This window comes from Scardinius erythrophthalmus (genome assembly GCF_964197995.2).
Source record: "Scardinius erythrophthalmus genome assembly, chromosome: 12".
Classification (NCBI taxonomy): domain Eukaryota; kingdom Metazoa; phylum Chordata; class Actinopteri; order Cypriniformes; family Leuciscidae; genus Scardinius; species Scardinius erythrophthalmus.
Window position 1 is genome coordinate 39,517,104 of NC_138232.1, and position 26,633 is coordinate 39,543,736.

General features: G+C 35.8%; 1 protein-coding gene across 2 annotated transcripts; it reads right to left on the reverse strand.

Annotated features, from left to right (window-relative positions):
• Positions 1-317: 317 nt before the first annotated feature.
• Positions 318-20,431, reverse strand: dync1i2b (dynein, cytoplasmic 1, intermediate chain 2b). Of its 2 annotated transcripts, XM_081380105.1 has the most exons (17): positions 20,283-20,396; positions 17,270-17,378; positions 16,987-17,101; positions 14,259-14,349; positions 12,201-12,260; positions 11,064-11,179; positions 10,908-10,994; positions 10,643-10,805; positions 10,464-10,563; positions 9,704-9,829; positions 8,793-8,939; positions 8,565-8,678; positions 6,978-7,111; positions 6,737-6,881; positions 4,939-5,079; positions 4,744-4,869; positions 318-2,597 (listed from the first exon to the last, which is right to left on the reverse strand). In XM_081380105.1, the coding sequence occupies exons 2-17, from the start codon at positions 17,375-17,377 to the stop codon at positions 2,484-2,486; spliced, it is 1,887 nt and encodes a 628-aa protein (XP_081236231.1). In that variant the 5' UTR covers position 17,378; positions 20,283-20,396; the 3' UTR covers positions 318-2,483. The 2 variants fall into 2 exon arrangements, with proteins under 2 accessions (XP_081236231.1, XP_081236232.1); XM_081380106.1 differs by lacking the exon at positions 12,201-12,260 and having other exon boundaries at positions 20,283-20,431.
• Positions 20,432-26,633: the final 6,202 nt, after the last annotated feature.

Consider the following 26,633-nt stretch of genomic DNA (forward strand, 5'->3'; position numbering starts at 1 on the left):
GCTGGACTCTTGCATTGATATGACAATATCTTGACAAAAAATGCATGCACCTCTTGATGGAAATAAATGTTGTGATGTTATTTCCATCAAGAGGTGCATTGCATTGTCATCCTGGAATATGGCCATGATGTGTCTTCCTACATGTTTGCTTAAGAAAAGAAAAGTTGCACACTCCATCAGTTAGGGTTAAAATAACTGTTGCCAAACACTAACATGCTAGAAACATAATATTCACTGCAATAATGATCCAATCACAGACTCTTAAGCATTTGACTATTTAAATGCAAACAGCGACTCTGTTTTTTTTTTTTTTTTTTGGCCAGGCAGTGTATAAATGCCATGAAATATGCATTTTAAATGCCTAAAATGTATTTTATGTTTCAAGGTAATTGTGAATAAACTATGGGTATCAACACAAAACTCTTTCCTGACAGTGTTATTTTATTTTTTTAAGTTGTCAGCCAGCGGCAGCATCTTTCATTATTTTCAGGAGATTTTCATGACCCCCAGAATATTTTGTATGAATATCTGAACATACAAACTATCAAAAGAAAGAACAGAGCCTCTGCTGTTAAACAAACAAACAAAAATCATTTTATTCTAGCTTCATGCATGCTTTTTTTTATTAACATTTGAATATGGGTAAGCTTCATTAAAGCAACATTTTGCACAAAAAGCTGAGAAAGTCAAGTTTTTGTCAAAGACTACGCCTGGATCGGATCCAGAACGATGATCGAAACATCAAGTCCAAGCTTGTACGGTCATGTACCTCTTTGCGTTTGACATTTTATTCAGTAACGTTATGCAGTTTTAAATGTATATGCTGTTTTATGATTGCGTTAGTTCACGTGTGTAAGCAGTGCTTCTATCGCTTGTTTCGAAACTGAGTTTCTCTGCTATTTAACACTCAAAACATGGGTTGCCGGAGCCGGAAAAACTCGACAATGGCAGGGAAAGAGTTAATCGCCAGCCAAAAGCTCATAATCATGAAATCCAAAGCTATAGAAATTTCCAGGACTTCTTTGCAAGATTTTATTTACACAAATTTTCTGGAGCAAAACCAATTTTTAAATTCCCTGATTTGCCTGTGTTTTCCATGACTGTGGGAATCCTGATGACTGTAATGAGACGTCAGATACAGAGGTAAATATCTAGAGCTTCCTTCATTTCACCAGTCATAAAACAGAAAAACAACACGAAGGAAACAGACATAAACAGAATAGCTTTGGTTCAGAGTGTGTCGAGATTAAGGCAGGTTTGATTTTCTGGGCTGGTTCGGGATTTTTTATTTTTATTTTTTTTTAATACAGGTTTCATTTTAGATGCTCTGAACTCTTTAATTGGCCTAAAGTCAAGGTTCAATTCACGTCCAAATTACCAATGTTTTTTTTTTTTTTTCTAACGGCAAGATTTTAAGCTAAACATTTATGTGAAGGTATAAGGGAAGCTCTTTTCAGGTCTTGTCAGTTACACTAATTAATGTTGCTTAAACAATGTCAAGAAAAATACATAAATTAGATAAATACTACAAAAAATCCATAGAAAATGAAAAGATTAATATATTTAAAATGTCTGTAAGAGCACTCGCGCTGTGAGCCGGGAGGTCGCGAATTTGAAACTACAAATAAAACGTTAAATTGTATTACAGGATGCAGATGTGGACAAGCCGTTATTAATTACTTGGCTTAAAATATATTAGTAAAATAAATGGCAAAATAATAACACTGTGTATAAGTCACCACAGCCCCTTTAAAAATGACAAAACACTGAGCATTTTTTACACTTTCTGCAAAGGCAAAACAAGTTTTTCAGTCATAAGTGCCAGGATGAAGAAGCACCAGAAGGATATAATGCTGTGTGATGGAAGATTGTGGATTGGTGTGTGTTCATATGTGTTCTAAGGTTCGCTTTAAGGCATTCTGAGATACATGTTGGAAAGTGTGTGCGATTTGAGTTATTACAAACGTACATGTTCAGTCTTTATGAGCTAAAAACAAAACGCATTTGTTAAAAAGCTATAAATATTCCAATAATGTGAAAGTTTGTCCAGAAGGGAATGATAAAAATATTCCACCTCTTAAAAACCCATTTTTCTGCAGTTCCTCTAGGTTACGTCAGTGTCTTAAATCGTTATAAAGATGCTGTACAATAGTTTGCATATTCGTAGTGCTAATGCTGCTGTCCAGCAATGAATCATCCCTTTCCTACAAATCAGCCTCTAATCTGATAAATATATAAAAACATTAGAATTCACACCTGGTAAGATCTACGCTAACCAACTTTACCATCCCATCCCACTACGAATATTACTTAGCAACACTAAGTGCTTAATTTGTTAAAAGCTTGCTTTCTGAAATAATCCATTTAGAATTAAAAAGCCCTAGATTGTCATCCAGTAACACTAAAATAACTTCAGAGAGGGTGGAGATATGCAAATGCAGGGGACTGCAACCGTCATTGGTCAGCGGGGGTTGCCGTGGTGATCATGCAGCCAATCGTTGAGCAGCCAGTTCCTCCACATCCTCCCGGGTCTCGTTGATCTCTGCGAGCGTGCGCACAAACCGAGTCCACTCGTCCTGCCGGGGCACTGCTATTTGCTGCGGACAAAAGAAACACCAGATGAGTTTCAATGAAGACCGTATGGAAGCTTGTTTCCACCAGGGAATAAAACATTTTTAAAAAGTAATTGCCTTTTGCCCCCCTCAGAATTTGCAATTTTATATCCACAATTATTGGGAAAAAGTCAGAATTGCGATATATAAAGTCAGAATCTGATAAATAAAGTCACAAATGCAAGAAATAAAGTCAGAATTGCAAGAATAAACTTGCAATGAATTTTTTTCTCTCGATTACGAGTTTATATCTAGCAATTCTGATTTATTTTCTAAGATATAAACTCGCAATTGTGAAAAAAAAGTAATCTTTTGCAAATTTTTATCCCACAATTATGGGAACAAAGTCAGATTTGCTGTATATAAAGTCGCAAATGCAAGAAATAAAGTCAGAATTGCAAGAATAAACTTGCAAGTAATTTTTTTCTCTCAATTACGAGTTTATATATTGCAATTCTGATGTTTTTTTCTAATATTTAAACTCGCAATTGTGAAAAAAAGTCAGCTGAACATTTCATCTTACAATTCTGACTTTTTTAACTCGCAATTGCAAGTTTTTATCCCACAATTATAGGAACAAAGTCAGATTTCCTGAATATAAAGTCGCAAATGCATGAAATAAAGTCAGAATTGCAAGAAGAAACTTGCAATTAATTTTTTTCTCTCAATTACAAGTATATATATTGCAATTCTGATGTTTTTTTCTAAGATTTAAACCCCCAATTCTGAGCAAAAAGTCATCCTTTTTTTTTTTATTGAGTTTATATCTCGCAATCAGGGTTCTAAATTAACACCCGCCAACCCGCCAAATGCGGGTTAAAATTCATTTTGGCGGGTGTTAATAAAAACTTACTAGCCAGTTTGGCCGGTGATGCATGAGGCATTACAGGGATGTAGTGGAGGAGGCTAAACGCACGTAAACGCCGTTTACGCACCTCCCAAAATTCGGAAATAGCGTTTACCCACCTCCTAAGTGTGTTTATCCACCTCTAAATTGCGTTAAATTTCACGCTTTTCCAGTGCGTGATCGCCGAGCGGTAAATGATTCGAGCATTTGGGCCGTTAACGACAGAGCAGAACATTGAGCAGAGAGCGCAGCGCGCCGACACACACACACACGGAAGAGAACGGCGCGGAAAAGACGCTCGTGAAGTTACTAGCTGCGAGAGAATGAAACCTGATCGCCGAACACGGAGGCGAGACGGAACATTTTTGGTTTTATTTTTTATTTTTTTGCAAAATCGTCTGTTAATGTCGGCAGCCATTACACTTGTGGAAACTACAGTGCAACTTATATTGTCTTTCTTCTGTTAATTACAGAAACTTTTTTCTGAGTTTTCTTTAGCCTAAAGTTTGCGAGAAACCATGGAAACGAATGGACACAGAAAACACAAGAAATAAGACAAACGGAGTTGGCTAGTAAAGTATTAAACGAAATGCGGCAGTGGTACTTGGGGACAGACTTCTGGGGGCGAGAAGAGGAACGAGGCAGGGGATGAGGAGGGTATCGACAGAGAAACTAAGAAAAGAAAATGCCAAATGGCTGACGGGTCGTGAATGGCTAGTGTTTGATCACAATAATGTCATCATGTATTGTCAGGATTGCCACATGTATAGCCTACTCAAAAAAAAAAAAAAAAAAAAAAAAAAATTGGCTAGTGGATATTCTGATTGGCTGGTAACTTGTGATCAAAAAAGTTAATTTAGAACCCTGCTCGCAATTATAACTTTTTTTCTCAAAATTGTGAGATATAAACTTGCAATTGTGGGGGGGAAAAGTCAGCTGACAAAAGTTACTAGTCACTCAGCATTTTCACTGGAAAAACTGCCATATAGATATTTTTAATATCATCTCATAATACGGCAGCAGGAATATTAGGCTGCTGTCACTTTAAGACCTGATGCACAGATCCATTACACTGTTACACATGTTTACATTCACTTAAAACATAACAGAGTATGGAGTATTCACGTAAATACAGTCAATTTAATTTATATTTGTATATAAAAAAGCCAGAATTATGAGATAAAAGTCGGAAAAAAAACGTTTTAATTCCATGGTGGATACAAGCTTTCATACAAACTACAGTATCTTTGACAACTGGAAGTGTTTCAGCAGTGTTGTCCTCACCTCTCCAACATCGTAAATGTGCACCTGTCCCTCGGAGTCGCCGACGGCCACCTCTCGTCCCGAGTGAGCCCAGCGCACGCGGTTCAGCGCGGGGTTTCCTTCCACCATCACGCTCGCTGTGGGGACCTGAGGCAGCACACAATCATTCAAGATCTGGGGATCTGTTCACATTATATTTCTGTGAGATTTGTGTACCTCAGTTTCATTGTTAAGGTTCCACAGGTCCAGACGTCCGACCCCGTCCACGCAAGCAAACAGAGCCGGGTGTGTGGGTGACCACATGACATCATACACGTAGTCAGAGTTGTCCTCAAAAGAGTACAAAGGCTTATTGTTCTGTCAGGAGAGACACACAGAGCAGTGTTGCTATTGTTCACTAAAACAAAACTAGTAAAAATTGTTTTTGTGCATTTAAATAAAGCTAAAATCAAATATAAATATTAGACTAGAAATTAAAACACTGAAATAAAGTAAGTTGAAGTACTAAAATGACTAAAACTGAAATTAAAAATGAATCAAATCTTATTGGTTTATCAGAACAGTCTCAAACATATCCCACGATACCGATACAGCTGATGGGAATGCCATTTATCAATAACATTTCTCAAGTGTTGGCAATCTTTTTTGTTGAACTTAAATAAAATAAGTTTAGTTAAAGTAAAAAACTAAATTACTAAAAACTGAATTAAAAATAAAGTCTATTATTCTGTCAAGAGAGACACGAACAGACCAGTGTTGTTACTGTAAACTAAAACTATTAAAAATAGGTTTCATTAAAGGTGGGATCAGTAGTTTTTTAAAAACACTTTTGAAAACTGTGTCGGACCGACTACCAAAACACACTTGTAACCAATCAGCAGTAAGGGGCGTGTCTACTGATGATGGGGAGGAGCACACAGCACAGACATTAGCCGAACGATTACAGAAAGTGAGGTGGCAGATAAAAAACAAAAGAGGAAAATGTCTGCTGAACTTAAAATGAAAAAGAAGGCAAGAGGAAGAACTCGTGTTAATATCAGTGAAGCTTCCCAGCGCTGGAGAGAACTCAAGGAGCGGGATGGCCTAACATCGGACGACGAGTTTTTCTTTATTTCTTCTCGATAGGCGAGTAACATCGTTTAGCTTTGTTTCACAGAACTAATATATGCTGGCCATTGCTTGAATATGCTAGTGAATTATTATTGTCGTTCGATTAAGCTGTGAAAAAGACACACATAAGCCTGGCGCGTTTAAACCTCCCAAAGTGTGTCTGAAAAGTAAGATAATATACTCCTAATCTTTGTTTCCTTTGGGTCCTCATTTAGTGATCGATATAACCCCCTAATTTTGTTATAGTTGTAATATATTCGTTACTATGACTGTTGATCATGATAACTTTGTGTTTTTGGGATGGGTGAATGTGAAACTGAGCTGAACCATTGACGCGTTAAAACACACATTACTACTAAATGCATTCGACATGGATTACCATAGTAACACAATGCTTTCACTTATTGATGACATCATACCCTCGGCCAGCAGGTACAGCGGATTCCGCCGTGGTCGTTGCCTGGGTTACGGTCGCGTACGGAAGTGTGGGGCGGAGCTATCAAATTAGGGGCGAGATCATTTTGGGGCGGGGCGTGTTTGATTTGGTGATTTCAAATATTAACATTGGCCAAAAGTGTTTTTCAAAACCTACTGATCCCACCTTTAATTTAAATAATGCTCAAATTGATGAAAACTTAAAAACCTTAAAAGAAAATAACAAACCGAAATAGAATAAGTTGAAGAACTAAAATTTATAGAATGCTAATAGAATCAAGCCAAACAGAATAAAAAAAGTAAAAAAAAAGTGAAAATGACAAGCACATAACAAAATTATTCAAATTTAAACTAGTACTAACTAACAAATAAATAAAAAAATACTATAATAATATATAAATGATACTAAATAAATCCTCCATCGGATCTGAGTTTCCACTTCAGCAGTGTAGATGTAGTGTATTATCACCTTGGTGCTCCAGAGTTTGACAGTCCAGTCAAAGGAGGAAGTGACGAACAGGTGAGAGAAGTCGACCGGTCCTGACGCCGTGTGGCAGTCGAGCCCTGTGATTGGTCCATGATGGCCCTCAAACATCTCACTGATGCCCGCTTTACTACAACACACACACACACACACACACACACCAACAGAAATCAAAGACTTGTGCGGATGTGAAACTGACACACACAGTCCTGGCTCACACTCTTACCTGCCATGTCTACAGGAGGTGTAGATGGACCCGTCCTCACTGCCCACAACAAAGTTATTGACATCACCCAGAGGAAATGACATGGAGGTCACGGCAACTGACTTGGACTGTTTGAACACGAGCTCCAGACTGTCCTACACACACACACACACACACACACACACACAGCAGGTGTGAGTTTGACTCTTGTGTATCTGGATGAAAGAGAGCAACTGGCGCTGTTTCAAACCCTAGTGAGTTTCCTACTAAGACTTTTTTGTCGATGTTTTTAGGATTCATAGAATTTTTATATTAATGCTCTTGGCAGACGCTTTTATCCAGAGCGACTTACATTGCATTCAAATACATGTTTAACCAGTTTATGTATTCCCTGAGAAAAAAGTTTGGGGTCGTAAGATTTTTTTTAAAGAAGTCTCTTCTGCTCACTAGGGCTGCATTTATTTGATCAAAAATACAGTAAAAACAGTAATATTGTGAACAATTATTACAATTTAAAATAACTGCTTCCTATGTGAATATATAGTAAACTGTAATTTATTCCTGTGATCAAAGCTTCATTTTCAGCATCATCACTCCAGTCTTCAGTGTCACATGATCCTCCAGAAATCAAATTGATATGATGATTTGATGCTCAAGAAACATTTCTGATGATTATCAGTGTTGAAAACAGTTGTGCTGCTTCAAATTTTTGTGAAAGCTGTGATTTGTTTTGTTTTTCAGGACTCTCTGATGAATAGAAAGTTTAAAAGAACATAATTTATTTTATAAATTTTAAAACATCACATATGTCTTTTGACAAATGTAATGTGTCCTTGCTGAATAAAAGTATCAATATCTTAAAGGGATAAAAATGAAAAAATGAAAATTCTGTCATCATATACTCACCCTCATGTTGTTTCAAACCTGTATGAATCTCTCTCTTCTGCTGAACAGAAAGGAAGATATTTAGAAGAATATCAGTAACCAGACAGTTTCTGGTCTCATTGACTTCCATAGTATATATTTTTTCCTACTATGGAAGTCAATGAGACCAGAAACTGTCTGCTTACTGATATTCTTCTAAATATCTTCCTTTCTGTTCAGCAGAAGAAAGAAATTCATACAGGTTTAAAACAACATGAGGGTGAGTATATGATGACAGAATTTTCATTTTAAAGTGGAGTATCCCTTTAACAAAAACAAATATTACTGAGCCCTTGAAGGGCTGTGTGTGTGTGTGTGTGTGTGTGTGTGTGTGTGTGTGTGTGTGTGTGTGTGTGTGTGTGTGTGTGTGTGTACTTGTACAACTATCTTTGTGAGGACCAGTTTGAGTTTTAGACCATTGGAGTGAGGACAAAGAGAGTAAAGTGAGGACATTTTGGCCGGTCCTCACTTTCTGAGAGCCTTTAAAGGCCTGTTTGAGGGTCAGGACTTGGTTTTAGGGATAAAGTTATAATGAGGTTAAGGGTCGGTTTAGGGTCAGGGTTCGGGTTAGGCACTTAGTTGTGATGGGTAAGGTTAGGGTAAGCAGCTAGAGATTGCATTGTGTCAATGAATGTCCTCATAAAGATAGATGTACAAGAATGTGTGTGTGTGTGTGTGTTTCACCTGTGGTGTAGACAGCATGTCCAGACTCCAGGAGCACATCTTCCCATCCGTGGAGATGCTGATGAGATTGTGAGCGTTCTGAGTCCCCACCACATTCACACAGTACACCGGGTGCTAGAGAGAGAGAGAGAGAGAGAGAGAGAGAGAGAGAGAGAGAGAGAGAGAGATGATCCACTGGAACAGTGTGGATGAAGATGATGCACTGCAGGGGTGTTTGTGCTCGTGTACCGTGTGAGCCGAGGCTGAGAGCGGCGTCCTCTGCACAGGGGTGCGTTTGTTACTCCGGTTGTCCCACAGCACGATCTGACCCGAGTACGTGCCTCCAACCACCAGATTTGGATGAAACTGTGCAAACGCTGCTGACATCACTGCAGACTGAACAAACACACATATTCCATGAGCCACGTGACCTTTGAACCCCAACATAATAATATATTATTATATAAAATTATGTAATATATAATATTTACTAAAATAATAAGACTAAATAATTGTTGTTATTAACAATACATTTAGTTCATTATGTACTTTGACATCTTAAACAGGTTCAAGCCTTTCATAAACCTGTAATTCACAAACTGACTGGGCATATTTAACCTCTCAGGATATTAATTTTTAAGAATTTCTAGGTTTACTGTGTGATTTGTTTATGCATGTATGTATTTATTTATTTATTTAAATTCATTTTAATAATCCACCCATCCATCCATTCTCCAAAACTAAAATTAAATTAAACAAAAAAATAATGAATTAAAATCATTTTGTATTTTATTATTTATTATTTTTAATGTAATTATTTATTTTAATAAAAAATATTTATTATTATTTTGTTTTTCAATCTCAAACATCTCATCTTAAGACGAGATCAAAATAAAACCAAGACAAAATTAGGTTACACTTTATTTTAAGGTGTCCGTGTTACAGTGTAATTATACATTTAAGTACTGAGTAATAATAATTAACTACATGTACTTACTACTATAGGGTTAAGGTTAGTTGCACGTAATCACGGATAATTTAATGTTATTACTATAGTAACTACATGTAACATGTGTAACGAGGACACTGTAAAATAAAGTGTTAGCCAAAATAATAATTGTTTTTTTTTAATGCACAGAGATATGCACTGAGATGGTCACCTGGCAGTGGAAGACATATTCCGGTGTGGTTTTCTTATATTTCATGTTCCAGACGAGAGCCACGCCGTCCGGCTCATGTGGCGCGTCCTCATTACTACAATATGATGCCAACAGCAGCTCAGGGTACTGATGGGAAGGAGAAAACAGGAACAGTGAGGGGAACTACACTGAAAAGATAGTATTTAAAGGGATGGTTTGGAGTAAAATCAACCTAGGGTCCTTTGCACCATGACCTCGAGCCAAACACCCCCCAGAAGCTTTTTTTCCCTTGGTCGAACATTATTAAAGTTAGAGCTTATTTAGAGATATCAGCCGGATGGCTTAGTGCAGGCGCTAATGGCTCCAAGGTTGTATCTGGTAAATTACCGCACTAATAATGCCCAGAACGGTACCAAACTTCTACAGTAGTACAAATAGGTTATGTACTCATAAAACGAGGCATTGGAAAGTTTGTGAGTACATCAGGAGTTTATTTAAATAACACTTGCCTGACGGCTAATGCTACCGCTAACCCGGACGTCAAGGTCACCAGTTCCAGGAATTTTTACGTGCTTTGGACAACCTTGGATCCATTAGCGCCTGCACTAAGCCATCCGGCTGATATCTCTAAATAAGCTCTAACTTTAATAATGTTCGACCAAGGGGAAAAAGGCTTCTGGGGGGTGTTTGGCTCGAGGTCATGGTGCAAAGGACACTAGGTTGATTTTACTCCGAACCATCCCTTTAACTAAATACACACTATCAGTCAAAAGTTTTGGACCTGTGGTGACCAGTCGAGACACGTGACGACTCTGTGTTTGGACCAGCGTTCGTCCGCAAACTGCCTGTTCAGGTAGAGTTTGGCCCCGGCCTGCGACTCCCTGAAACAAACACAGTCACACGTCACACACACCAGAGCCGTTCCACATCTGATACCAGATCAGCGAACACTCTCCTCACCCCTCTTTATCCTGAAGGTCTCGCCCGCTGTAGTCGAAAAACACATCCACCTGCTCAGAGAGCGCGCGCTCCATGATCCGAGAGCTGTGGTCAAAGAAAGTCACGAACTCCGACGAGTGAAGAATCTGCTGTTTCTCTTCCTCCGTCAGCTCATGAGGCAGCGCTACACACAGAGAAAGTGTCCTCCATTAATATTCTGATTTCACATCTTATGGAACGATGTAAAATGAATTGTATGATTTCTCTTGTTTTAGAGCATGTTTACCTTCTTCTTCCTCTTTTTGAGGGTCTTTCTCCTCTTGAGGCTCCAGAACAGGCTCAGTCACACCCAAATCTTCCTCCTCTTCCTCATCTACGGACAGCAGAGAAAGAGTTTAGTCTCATTACTGCTTTACAGAAAAGCAGCGTGTGTGTGACTTACCATTTTTGTGATGAGTTTGTGTGGGCGTCTGGGTCTCTTTTGAGTATGACACCATCTCTTTGGGCGGGAAGTCCACCTGCGTGACCTTTGACATGCCCAACTTCAGCGGGCCACGTCTGCAGAAAATACAGACATATATGTTGAGACGGAAAAATGCTGTGGAAAATAAATAATTTAACTAAAAACAACAAATCCTTACTTAATAATAAATAAGTTAATTAAAATTACTGAATCTAAAAATAAATAATTATATAGGGAATAAATAAAGTAAATAAATGGGGAAAATAAATAAATGAACAATAAATTATTAATTAAAATAAATAAATGAAAAATAAAGAAATAATTCAATTAAAAACAAAAATTAATGAATTAAAAAATACTTAAATCAAAATAAATAAATAAAAAATAAATAATTGATTAAATTAAAATAATAAAATAATTAATTAGATCATAATAGATTAATAAATAAATAACTGATTCTAAAACTAAATTATTATATACATTTTATATGCATAAATAAATAAATACAAAATAAATAAAACATTATTAAATTTAAAATAAATGAAATAAATAAATAAATACTTAAACTAAAATCCGCAAATAATTAATAAATAATAAACAATAAAAAATGTATGAATTTAAAAATAAACAAACAAACTAGAAAGTCCATCTGCTGAGGGCTGATAATGTGTCCACAAAGTCAGTACAACAGATTGAGCGTCTTAGAAAGTACATACTAAACTACATGTAGTTTTAATAGTTTTAAATCAATGTTACATATTGTATATTTCATGTTGGTCTGAATGCTTTCCGACAGGATATAAGATTGTGTATTGATAAATCATGGGTCACTCTACCTGGACTTAAGCGGGGCGAGACTAATTCAAACATGATAAAAAAAAAATCTGAAATTACCTTTAAGGTAATTAAACATAATTAAGCTAGTTATGCTAGGGGAGTCACAGTGTATTCACACAATGCACTATTTGGTTCATCATGACTGTCCATGAAAAAAAAAAAAAAAAGGCAGCAGGAGTGAGAGGACACATGTGAAAGAAGGATAAATGAAGGAGAGGCGGGTAATAAAGCAGAGAGAGCGCAGCAGGAGTGATATTAATGAGAGCGAGACAGCAGTACCCGAGCTGAGAGTCTGAATGGAGCAGTAGAGTAGAGGGGTCAGAGTCCCAATGAAGAGTCCTGTTAGAGACACATGCATGCACACGGTTACAAGGCAGAGTCTCTCGCTGTTACACACGTATACATGTGCATGCAGATGACTTCCACATAGTACACAACGCAATACAGACAATAGAAATCAAACCCCAAAGTACTTTACATATATTGTTTATATGCATGGCTTTATGAAGTGTTTATGGAGGCAGGGTGTGTTATGATGTAAGATGGTTGAAATGTGTCGACTGTTTTTGCTGCACATTTTCATTTTCTTTTGTTATGCTGTGGACTTGCAAAAATACAAAAATGCTTTAAATTATATTTTTTCTTCAGCTTTTAAAATGTGAAAAAAAAAGATGTGAATACTGAATGTACTGTATATGTGATGTGTGTGTGTATATATCTATATAAATATATATATATGTATATATATATACTGTATATATATATATATATATATATATATATGTGTGTGTGTGTGTGTGTGTGTGTGTGTGTGATATGTGACGTGATGTAGATATTTTGATATATAAAATTTATTTGATATGTACAATTTTACTACTGAAAAAGTGCACTTTTTATAACAGTCTTTTTTTCAAACTGCTGTTAAATAAAATTATGTTGAATCTCGGAAAAATCAAAACATAAAATAGAAATGACAGAAAATGTTGTGTCAAATTAATAGAATGGGAAAAATAGATGAAAAGATGTTAAGACAATGATGAAAACATATTTACAGTGAAACATGGAGGAATGTGAAATACAGAGTGTGAAGAAAAGTTAAGTTGTTGATGCTTTCCAGGCAACATATTAAAATAATGAAATGTTATATAATGTGAAGCTGTTTTTTTCATCATTTGTGTCATGAATTAAAAAAAAAACAGGATGAAGAATTTGTAAGTTACTTAATACCCTTCATTAACCAAAAACAGGCAATCACATGGTTGTTTAATATACATAATATATATATATATATTTATATATATATAATATATAAACCATATTTTATTTTAATAGAATTTTAAGCAAAATGAACTACACTATCTTTCAGAAGCTTGGGGTTGGTAAGATTTTTTTTATGTTTTTGAAAGTCTCTTCTGCTCAAGTCTGTATGTATTTGATCAAAATACAGTAAAACTGTAATATTGTAGTAACAATAATAATAATTAAAAATTTTACAGCACCTTTCCAAAGCCCTAGGTTGCTTTACAAATTTAGGTTAGAGGAACACAGACAAAATACAAACATATACAAACATCCATAACAAAGTACAGTTCACAGACCAAGAGCGGAAGAGTAATATTCAGAGAAAAAATGTGTTTAAGATGTTTTTGAAAGAAAGAAGGGAAGATGCTTGACGGATATCTAGAGATAGAGCATTACACAAACTGGAACACTTTGGTCCTGTTTACAGCTGGTATTAAAATGTGTTTTGGTCAATCGGATCACAAGTGGACGAGGCTAAATACAGGAGTAAACGGGGTCTAAAGCACTCTGAGCTTGTCCACTTCCAGAGGGAGTTGAAAACACATTTGACCGGATTGCTTTCGTAGTGTAAACGCTCATGTGATCGAATGTGTTTAAACAGACACAAAAGACCGTCTACTCTCCGTCTACTGAACTAATGCGTGAACATTTTGGGAAGAGCTCTAGCCAGATGGGATTTAAACTTTGTCTGCTGAAGATCTCATTAAAGTTTGGTTTGAAGATGAAAAACATACCAAGCACAATGTTCTCTCCCCATTCCTGATCTCTAACACACACTCACAGCGTTCGATCGACGTGATAATTTTTTTTCAGGATTCTTTGATGTATAGAAAGTTCAAAAGAACAGCATTTATTTGAAAAAGAAACATTATAAATGTCTATTTTTTTTTTTTGTAAACCTTACTTACTTACCCCAAACTTTTGAATGGTAGTGTATATACATTTCCTGTGACGTAAGATCTTGGTCATTCCCTCCACCTGTTCTGTATCATGTACACGTGTGTGTGTGTGTGTGTGTGTGTGTGTGTGTCTCACCTCGGCCCCGTACCACCGTCTCCCGAGTCCTGGCTGCCCGTTTCGCTGGGTGTGCCCACTGATTTGGCAGAGGGGGACATGGGAGGGGGGACTAAATAGTGAAACAGACACGTATCCTCTGTTACCACACGCAGAGGTTGCACTACGCACACAAGCATAAGCGGGGCGAAGGGGGTGTTTGGAATTAAAAAAGAGCATAAAAACATCCAAGTAAAAAAGGATGAATAAAAAAGTAGGTAAGCAACAAAAAGCAAGAGGGTGGTGCAAGAAACACGAAATCAAAGAGGATTGAGTCACACAAAAAAAAGAGAAGACAAAAAGTGCAGTGGTTAATATTCATGCAGGATCCTCATTCCAAACCAAAATATTATGTTAAGAAAGAAAGAAAGAACAATGAACGATAAAACCAGAGGAAATGGATAACATAATTATGAAGGTTTTGGGTTCTTGTCAGCTGGTCAGGCAAAACCAGCAAACCCAGCTTAGGCTCATTTAAACAGGTCATAAATCACGATTCTCCCTCTATTCTGAACAGACAACTAAACAAAATAACATATCCTAGAGATTCTGACAAATGTTAATTGCTGCAGTCTATTTAAAATGTTTAATGAATCTGAATTAATTATCTTTATTGAATGAATGATTCAATGACTCACTCATAAATACTTCACTCGTTTCATTACTGGATGAATCAGCGTTTTTGAACGAATCTCTTGGATGAATGATTCAATGACTCACTCATAAACACTTCACTCGTTTCATTACTGGATGAATCAGAGTTTTTGAACGAATCTCTTGAATGAATGATTCAATGACTCACTCATAAACACTTTGCTCGTTTCATTACTGGATGAATCAGCGTTTTTGAACGAATCTCTTGAATGAATGATTCAATGACTCACTCATAAACACTTAGCACATTTCATTACAGTATGAATCAGTGTTTTTAAATGAATCTCTTGAATGAATGATTCAATGACTCACTCATAAACACTTCGCTCGTTTCATTACTGGATGAATCAGCGTTTTTGAACTAATCTCTTGAATGAATGATTCAATGACTAACTCATAAACACTTCACTCGTTTCATTACAGGATGAATCAGTGTTTTTGAACGAATCTCTTCAATGAATGATTCAATGACTCACTCATAAACACTTCACTTGTTTCATTACAGGATGAATAAGTGTTTTTGAACGAATCTCTTCAATGAATGATTCAATGACTCACTCACTTGAATGAATGATTCAATGACTCACTCATAAACACTTCACTCGTTTCATTGCAGGATGAATCAGTGTTTTTAAACGAATCTCTTGGATGAATGATTCAATGACTCACTCATAAACACTTCACTCGTTTCAATACAGGATGAATCAGTTTTTTTGAATGAATCTCTTGGATGAATGATTCAATGACTCACTCATAAACACTTCACTCGTTTCATTACAGGATGAATCAGTTTTTTTGAATGAATCTCTTGGATGAATGATTCAATGACTCACTCATAAACACTTCACTCGTTTCATTACTGGATGAATCAGTTTTTTTGAATGAATCTCTTGGATGAATGATTCAATGACTCACTCATAAACACTTCACTCGTTTCATTACAGGATGAATCAGTGTTTTTGAACGAATCTCTTGAATGAATGATTCAACTACACATTTTTTAACAGTCACTAGTCGCCACCTGGTGGCATAACAATGTAATCGTAATTTGACAAACCGTGTTACTTTCAAAAGGGGATTTGCTCTATTTCGATCGCTATCATAGAAATCAGTGTTTAGCCAACATCTGAATTATAAACTTCTGTGACAATATGAATGATTGTAACACAGAAATAACGAAACTGTGTGGTTAAAGGGATAGTTCACTTTGAAATCAAATTTTGGTATGTTTTAGCTTACCTATACTGTTCGTTTTCTCACACAAACCGCTCGTTTCGTGTCTTAGATGGGGAATTGTTTTAATTTGGACTCTGTGCCTGCTCTTTGAGACAGTAACCATAGACCTGCATGATATGACTGTCAGACAATAACGGTTTGACTTAAAAATATCAAAATTGAAACTACTGCGGAAAAAAAGACACCTACATCTTGGATGCCCTTGAGGTAAGCTAAAACATACCAAAATTTAATTTCAAAGTGAACTATCCCTTTAAAAAGACTGTTTGTGTGAAGCTGATTCATATCTATACATGACTACTGCTCTCTCTGGGTCAGCGGCAGCGCGAATACATATCTGAATGTTCGCTGTGATCAAACTTGTCAAAGGTTTTTAAGATATTCTTACATCTATGAATGAGATCGTGTGGGTGTTTTCAATCTTTTAACGATTAATCGTGCAGCTCTAATCTATACATTAGAAATAATAACATCAGTCCTGCTTTCTCCTTACTGTCTCACATTGACTAAGTTTTTGTTAATGTGTTAATGTGTAAAGTTAATGTGTTAATCAGTTTGATGGACAGAAAAAGGTTGTAAAAGTCGTAGAACAAGAAATTTTTGCTGTATTATTTGAATAAATAGTCTTTTCTCATTGGAAATAAGGTTTTGCGTTCTGAAAGTTTCAGAATGTGCATCAAGCTCTAAAAAAAGATCCAGATCTCTTCATGACATAATTGTATGTAGATGTTGATAAATAATAAAAAAGCATGCTTGTTGTGAACACATGCTAGTGACAAAAACCTAATGTAATTTCCCATGCTGCTTTGTTGTGTCATACCCATGGAGGCATCCACTATCCCCATGCTCTGCAGCAGAGCCTCTGCCTCCCTCCTCTTCCTCTCCAGATCAGAGTCATCCTGCGGAGGAGACGCTCCCTCCTTCCGGCCATCCAGCTTCAGGAGAGAGAGAGAGAGAGAGAGAGAGAGAGAGAGAGAGAGAGAGAGAGAGAGAGAGAGAGAGAGAGAGAGAGAGAGAGAGAGAGAGAGAGAGAGAGAGAGAGAGACATGTTTCAGTGTAACAACCACAGACATCAAATCCCTACAGGTTAGTCCACAGCTCACCTCTTTCTTCTTGCGTTCTTCCTCTTTCCTCTTCTTCTCCTCCCTGATCTGGGCCAGGCGTTGTTTCTTTCTCTCTAACTCTGCTTTCAGCTCACTTTTGTCAGACATTCTGCAGACAGACACACACACACACACACATTTAAAGTCCCCCTGTGGTGAAAATCAAGTTTTTAATGTTGTTGATATGTCTAAGTGGTGTTTTTAATATGCTTTATGACAAACCATGTGCAAATTCATAAGTCGACACCATTGCTGAGTATTTTCTCCTTAAAACTGCAGTGAACCAAAGACAGTCTCAAAAACACGCTTTGAAATCGCTGGTGTTTCTGACGTCACAAACTACCTTGTAACCAATCAGATCAACGAGTGATCGTCAACGAGTGGATCTCTGAGCTGAGTGAGTGGAGGCGGGGCTCATTTGCATATTCATAGAACAGCGTATAATTACTCAGGCAAGGGTGTAGAGTTACAATCAAGATATTCTAACGCATGAAGAATTTTTTTCAAGGAAAAAACTCTTAAATATGTCATTTTGGCGATCAAAGATGAGTTTTAAGGGATAAAATGATTGACTACAGGGGGACTTTAAGAGTGTATTTGGATGCTACAATTTTATTAGTAAATCTGCTTTATTAGAGGTATTATTTAGGACATAAAACAATAACAACAATAATGCAGGCAACACTTTAAGACATCTTCCATTAAAACTAAAGGGTGTGGATTTTGGAATAAACTGCTGCTTCAATGTATATGTAATGAGAGATTATAATTAAGAAATTAATCAATATTTTTCCTTCTAAATATCACATGAGTTGAATGACTTCTCTAGGCTTATGAGATTTAACTTTGTTATAGAAGTTACCAGTGTGATTACTGAAATGTTCCTTTCAAGCATTTTCTAATGTCTGTATCTGATATGAATACAGTAACAGTGCTTGCTCATTTAGCCTGGCTTCCAGAAATGAAATATGGAAAGATGTTTTGTTTTGTTAAGAAAGGTCTTCAACATGTGTCAATGATTACATCTGTTTTTCTAGGGTACTCTGACAACTATGCTCACAGGGGTCACTGAAGTCTATAGTTTAAAGGTGCACTGTGTGTTTTTAGCGGCATCTAGTGGTGAGGTTGCGAATTGCAACCGATAGAAGTTAATACGGTGGCCGACAGGAGAAGATGCACATCTGAGGTCATTCTGGTCCACTCCACACCCATGATGAGCAGAACACCACTCCTCCGCCTCATCAACAGCTTCACTCGGGTCTGACCAACACGACACAGTTTGAATACTTTAGTGTTGCAGAATTGAGCAAAAGTCTGAATTTAAGAACTGGATATTTTCGATTTATGAGTGTGAACTTGAATTGGACACAAACCACAGGTTTTTGATCTGGGATTTGAAGGGGAATGACGTCTACGTAATGAAATTTACTGAACAGAACAAAAGCAGTTGAAAAAAAAGTGCCTTAAAACTTCCTAAATATTTGCAAGATATATTGATAAAACCCTCTTAAGTTTAATTTGATTTATGTTGCAATTTGCTTTGATATATTTCATTATTTATTTATTGTATTAATCAATACATTATAATAAACAATAATTACTAAATGTTTTTAAGTGATAATTTTGTTTTACATTTACAAAAAAAAAAATATATATATATAAAATATATATATATATATATATATATATATATATATATATATATATATATATATTTTTTTTTTTTTTTTCAATCGATCCAGGCTGGATTTATTGTGCTCGTGTTAATCAGTGATAATGCCGGTTTGTTAGAGGAAGTCCATCACAAGTTTTAACAATATAATATTAATTAATTGTGACAATTTATTCTCTGACATGTAAAATACATTTTCTGATTTAATATATTTCTATAAACTAAGTTCAACATTGTCTATATATATATATATACACACAACAACAATTTATATAACAAATATATCAAATATTATATATAAATAATACAAATAAATATAGTTATAAAATTATACATATAAATAAAACTATATGCTTAAATAGTCGCCAATTTAAATATATGTAATATATATATATTATTTTTTCATTTTTTAAAATAGGTGACATTTCAAATGATACTAATGTTATCTAATGTTTATGGAAATACTCTTGTGTGTAAGATTCGTTGTAATATATATATATAACAAAAAACATTATTAATTATTACAGTAGTTATATTAATTTCTTTATATAAATCCAGTTGTGTTTTAATTCTACTGCCTTACACCTGACTCAAAATTGTATTCTACAATTCTCTGTGACTTTAAATTAAATTTAGGAACTGAACTGGAACTAAAATAGGTTTTTCCAATACCGAATGAAACACATCCCGGTTTTCAGTATAATGGAATAACATTAATCAAAGATAGACCTATTCACCAACAAACTTCTTATAATAATCCTACATTATATAAACTCTTTATTATTTTTGTTTGCTAAATGCCTCGCTGCGGATACACATGTAGTCTGAGAAGAGTGTGTTTATCCCAGTGACACACACACACACACACACACGCACAAGGGACACTCCTGTAAGAGTCCCGGATAGTCAGTCAATATGGCTGCATAGCAAACCGGCCCGGTGAAAGCTCGCAAACTAACATAAAATCATTAGTTTACAAGCATAATTACTTTTTTATTGACACAGTTATTTAAGCTGCGCGCGCAGGACTGTTGATCCGACAGCGCACTCATTAATGCATCAGCATTTGTCTAGTTGCATCAGCTGTGTATTTGTTTCTTTTTTCCCCCAAACCATTTGAATTGCTGTTTAATAACACAATGCATTAGGAATTCATTTTGTGCTTTGTTTTAAATCAATTTCAGTAAGACTGTATAAGTTATTATAACATAAATGACGGTTAAAGCGCACACGTCAGACGGCCTCATGAATCAATGCAGAAAGAAACACCGCCTTTAAAACACACAATAATTCATTATAACACCAGAAAGCCTACATTAATAAAGAAAACATTATTCTTACTTGAAATAAAATGTTAGCGCTTGGGGTCGGTATGAAGAGGATTATTCTTCTGTCAGCGGACTAATAACTTATTATCCTCTTTCTCTGTTGTGACAGCAGCGCTGAATCTGGGATGCGGCTACGGGTGCCGTGAGGTGCTGTTCTCAAACAGAGCGGATGCGGCGTTTCGTAAAGTGGCCACTAGATGGCGCGTTTTAACTTGACAGATTAGTGATGAACTTCCTTTTGAACCCTATGATTTGAACACAACACAACACAATTTTTTTTTTCATTCAAGAATTGTTTTACAATAGTGCAAACACGCATCTCTTAGAAATCTAGAACATTTCCAAAAATGTATACATTAAACAAGTAAAATCATTCTTGCACAATCATATAGGAAAAAAGATAAAAAAGAAAATGAAGAAAAAAAAACAAGAAAAAAGAACAATAAAACTGCAAACAGAAACATGAAAGATCTCATATTTCTTCAAAAAAGAAGTACATTTTCTATTATCAATTGTTCTTAGTGATTTGATTCAATATTTTACTTCACATAAGAAATCAATAAAAGTAGGAATTTTCTTAAGAAACCTTTGTTTGTGGAAGTAAAATTGTGCCACAAGGATAAGGACGTTAACAGTAGATTTCAAAAATTTGTTTGGGTTTTCAAAAAGACAAATGACATCCTTAATTCATATTAACTTTAGAAAAACAATAAGAGCTTGAATCATTCCAGAAAACTGATGAAACATTACAAGAAAAAAACAACTGACAGATTCTTACAGAAGGTGCATACATGCTACATCACAGTATTTGGACAAAAGTGCATTACAAGGGTATATCATGCAGAATTTTAAAATGCACTTCTCTCATTTTATATGCAATATTTAAATGGTAGTAACCACGTTTTCTTCCATTGAATGTTATCTCTTATAGAACCCCACAATAATTTTCCCTTTACACACAACACAAATAAATACCATTACCAGTCTCGCAATGACGGATTAAATCAGAGATTTTAATTAAATCCAAAACGCACTAGACGCGTGATTTTTTAGCATTAGTTTTTAGTATTAGATTTTCTTATACAAAATAATCTAAATAATAACATGCAAATAGAACATAAATGTAAACCCAGCAAATAGAACATAAATGTAAACCCAACAAAAAGAAATGTACAAATTTATGAAACGTTTTGAACAATATTTAGCTTCAATTCCATATCTAAAGGCCAGTGATAGTAGTCAGAAATTAAAATGATAAGGAACATGAAAGATGACTAAAACTAAAGGTTAAACATTAAGAAGTGTTTAATAAAATACACTTATAAAATATAACATAAAAATATAATGAAATGTTTGTGTTGCATTTACGTGCTCTAACAAAAAACGACATAGTACATAGTATTTACATAGTAAATTTAAAAATGTCACTATAAAGTAAGGAAAGCAATACATTTGCATAGAATAGAATAGAATAGAATAGAATAGAGTAGAATAGAATAGAATATAGAATAGAGTAGAATAGAATAAATGCAAAGTTTCTGTGATATATAACATACCTAAGTCTTTTTCTTAGTTCAAACCGTGTTAGTTGTTAGATCAGAGAAATGTTTTCACGTGTAACTGATAAGCATGATGTTTAAGCAATGAATAAGTAAATGTTTTTTACTGGTGTGTTCAGCCATACAGTCTGGCACTTTCTTATTATAAAAGGAAAGATGAATATGTGTAGGCGGTAGATGCAGAGCTCTATTTCTGGCTCTGGTTTTATGCTTTGTCAGGTGTGATTGTCCTTGTTCAAGTGTCTTGTAAGCGAATAAATGTAAGTCTGAATGTAGTGTATATGTTTTCAGTTATATGAAGGCCAAACACTTGTGCATAATCCAAACTGACATATAAAAGAATGTAATGTTGATGCATTCATTTATTCTGCAATCATTCATTACAAGAGAATATAAATCAATAATTCACCAAAAAAAAAATAAAAAAAAATTGGTTGCTCCAATTATGCATGCATTATTTTTTTATTTGCAGATCTTTTCCATATGACAATATGGAGTTCAGTTCACAGTGCTTATGAATATCAAACAACAACAGCAGCAACAACAGCAAAAAGTCCTAAAATTAGGCCATAGGCCTACAGCTCATTCTACTTCTCATGTTTTCTAAAGTCATTTGATATGCATATTCAAAATGGTGTACTGTGTTATGACTGAGCCTATGCGGGAACCTATACTGCATTATTGTGTGAATGACACCAAAGCTGGCTAAAAACAATACAAGTGACAATAAAACTATCATCACATCGGGTTTTTTCCCACCACACCCTGTTTGCCAGTGCAGTTGGTGATTTCATTCATGAAGTGTTGTGTATTTGATATATGAGGGGAAATATGACAACCTGAGTATGAGCATGTGTGTGCATGCTGGTGCATGTGCTTGATTCGGGAACTGTGTGTGTGTGTGTGTGTGCGTGTGTGTAAGAAATGAGTAAAAGCCCTGTAACCCACATTGTCTTTTGCCATATGAAAATGGCTGTAAAGGGCCGTTGTAGTTTCCATGGCAACATGTCTGTGACTAAAAATCGGGTTATGGGTTAGCAGGTGCATGAACATGCATATGTGTAGAGATGTTTAACTATATTTTATCACCCCACATCAATCACACTCCCACGGCATCAGAGGAAATATATCTGCAACAGACACAAACGTCACCTGTTACCACATTAGTTTGGGTAGCTTATATTGTCTGATAGTTGAAAGACACAAAATGCACAGATATATCTTGAAACTATAGGCCTATATATGCATATAGTTTTAGACTCTTAAGCATTTGCCTATTTAAATCCAAACAGCGACTTTCTTTTTGGCCGAGCAGTGTAGGATCTAGAATCAGAGCTTGTTAAGTTTCTTCGGTGCTTTAAACAAAAATTTCAAGATTTTAAAGATATGACGCCACAAATCTGATAAACTTGATTATTTCTTCCTCAAAAAATGCTCATTATAGCCTACAGCCGGAACTGTGTAAGGAGGACTGATAAAGCTGGGGGACCTATTATGCTTCTTTTTACAAGATGTAATATAAGTCTCAGGTGTCCCTAGAATGTGTCTGTGAAGTTTCAGCTCAAAATACCTCACTGATCGAACCATTTTGTAAATGCCAGTTTTTGAGTGGAAGGGAAAGCATGTTGTTTCCAGAAGAGGGCGGAGCCTACGTGTCGGGGGGGGGGGGGGGGGGGGGCAAAACAAAAAAACATCTGTTTGGTTTTGATTATTAATCTCTAAGGCGGCCACACTCACATTATCTCCATGCGTTTTATAGCCATATCAGTCTAAACCTCTGATATATGGTTTTCTGAGCGCACACATACGAAACGCGCACATAAAGCTGTCCCGTGAGGATTAAACTGAGTTCTCTTTCACGTCTTATTGCGCTTAAACTATCAAATACACACAAGGTTATGTCAAAAACACAGAAAGTTCACATTGTGTGGTTGTGTCTGTGAACGTAAATAGTAGGGAAAGAAATCGCATGTGTATTCAGTACCTACTGCTATAGCCTATGACTATGTGATGTTAATATTAATCAAACAACAAAAGAAAAACAGAAAATCACACTGCTCTTGATTAAAAAACTTGCCCGTAAATTTAGGTAGGGCCGATTCTGGGTCTTAGCGCTAGTTTAACATGAAACACATTTTGTATGCTTTATATAATAATTAGAGATGCACCGATTACAATTTTCTGGGCCGATTCCGATTTCCGATTTTTCATTAAGTTTGACCTGCCGATACCGATTTTAGCCGATTCCGATTTCATTTTTTCTAACCACTTTACAGCACACACAAATATTTATTTTATATCATTTCTGTAATAGAACATTTTACAATTTGCATAGTTCACACACATCTAAAGTGCAGTGTTGTGGAAGAACCATTTCCTTTTCACATTCAATATCCCATAATTTATATATATATATATATATATATATATATATATATATATATATATATATATATATATATATATATATATGTATTTAGCAAACGAAACGTCTGTATGAAAACAGGGAATGGCAATAAAATAATATAGAAATAAAAAATTAAATAAATATAGCCTTGCAGTATAAAGATATTTCTCAAAGTACACACATACAGGCCTATTGCAATCACTTCAAACTGAATAATAAAACAAGTTTAAATGGGTACATTTTCTATAAAAATATTAGTCTTTGTTTTCTTTTCTGACATAGCCTACTCCAGTTCTTGTTAAAACACGCAAATTCTGTGCATTTTGGGCACTTTTTTTGTGAAACCTTATTTAGGCTATTTTCAACCAAAAGTGTGCTTTCCCTTTAATTGAGCGCGAGCAGTGCAGCACATAGACTCGGCGCCGAAACACGCTCTTCACTGCTCGCGACGCTCCTGCTTGACGCTCGCGCTGCTCCTGCTCCCGTTGTGAATGCACTCATATTGATTAACATATGCACGCCGAAAAAAATACGCGCTTGCGGTCTGAATGGACGTAATTCAGGTTTTCTACATGTGCTCCGTGTGCACGTGTGATGCTGATGTTGCGCAATGTTAATCATGCGGCGCCCGAGTGCATTTGACCGGCATAAAATCGGCATTTGTCAGACTGACCGGCCGGTCGCCGGTTACGGCCGATCACGTGAAAATCGGCCAATTCCGGTCACCAGCCGATCAATCGGTGCATCTCTAATAATAATCTAATATTTCAATTCTAAAAATAAATAATAATTCTAATGTCCTTGCGTTATTCAGCCTGAGGGTGGCGATCTAATGATGATTGACAGACTTTAGTACACATGTCAAACGCATAGAATGCCAGGATAGTTCACCCGAAAATGAAAATTATCCCATGATTTACTCACCCTCAAGTCATCTTAGGTGTATATGACATTCTTCTTTCAGACAAATACAATCGGAGTTATATTAAAAAATGTCCTTGCTCTTCCAAGCTTTATAATGGCAGTGAATGGCCGTTTATGTTTTGAAGTCCATAAAAGTGCATCCATCCATGATAAAAGTGCATCAATCCATGATAAAAGTGCATCCATCTATGATAAAAGTGCATCCATCCATGATAAAAGTGCATCCATCCATAATAAAAGTGCATCCATCCATAATAAAAGTGCATCCATCTATGATAAAAGTGCATCTATCCATGATAAAAGTGCATCTATCCATGATAAAAGTGCATCCATCCATGATAAAAGTGCATCCATCCATAATAAAAGTGCATCCATCTATGATAAAAGTGCATCCATCCATAATAAAAGTGCATCTATCCATGATAAAAGTGCATCTATCCATGATAAAAGTGCATCCATCATGATACAAGTGCATCTATCATGATAAAAGTGCATCCATCCATGATAAAAGTGCATCTATCCATAATAAAAGTGCATCTATCCATGATAAAAGTGCATCCATCCATGATAAAAGTGCATCCATCCATGATAAAAGTGCATCTATCCATGATAAAAGTGCATCTATCCATCATAAAAGTGCATCTATCCATGATAAAAGTGCATAAAAGTCCATCCATCCATGATAAAAGTGCATCTATCCATGATAAAAGTGCATCCATCCATCATAAAAGTGCATCTATCCATAATAAAAGTGCATCTATCCATCATAAAAGTGCATCCATCCATGATAAAAGTGCATAAAAGTGCATCCATCCATCATAAAAGTGCATCTATCCATAATAAAAGTGCATCTATCCATCATAAAAGTGCATCCATCCATGATAAAAGTGCATCTATCCATGATAAAAGTGCATCCATCCATCATAAAAGTGCATCTATCCATAATAAAAGTGCATCCATCCATCATAAAAGTGCATCTATCCATAATAAAAGTGCATCTATCCATCATAAAAGTGCATCTATCCATGATATAAGTGCTCCACACTGCTCTGGGGGTTTAATAAAGGCCTTCTGAAGCAAAGCGATGAAAAAAAATCCATATTTAAAACTTTATTGACTAAAATAACTAGCTTCCGGCAGACGACCGTACACAAGTCGACTTGCGCCGAAAGAGTAACACTTGACGATGTATGGCGTATAGGATGTAGGAGTAGCGTAAGCTTTAACGCCTCTTGCGGTTAAACCAAACAGGGCTGGGCAACAACCTCAAGCTCCTCCGACATTTCTCTTTAAAAATTCTAATTTTAAACTTCTAATTCGTGACCGGTGTTTTGTTTTGCTCTTTCCTCTGTGCTTCCGTGTTCGTCATAACATTGTGCGTCAGGTCAAAGGTCACTCTTTCGCCGTAACTCGATGCATACGGCCGTCTGCCGGAAGCTAGTTATTTTAGTCGATAAAGTTTTAAATATGGATA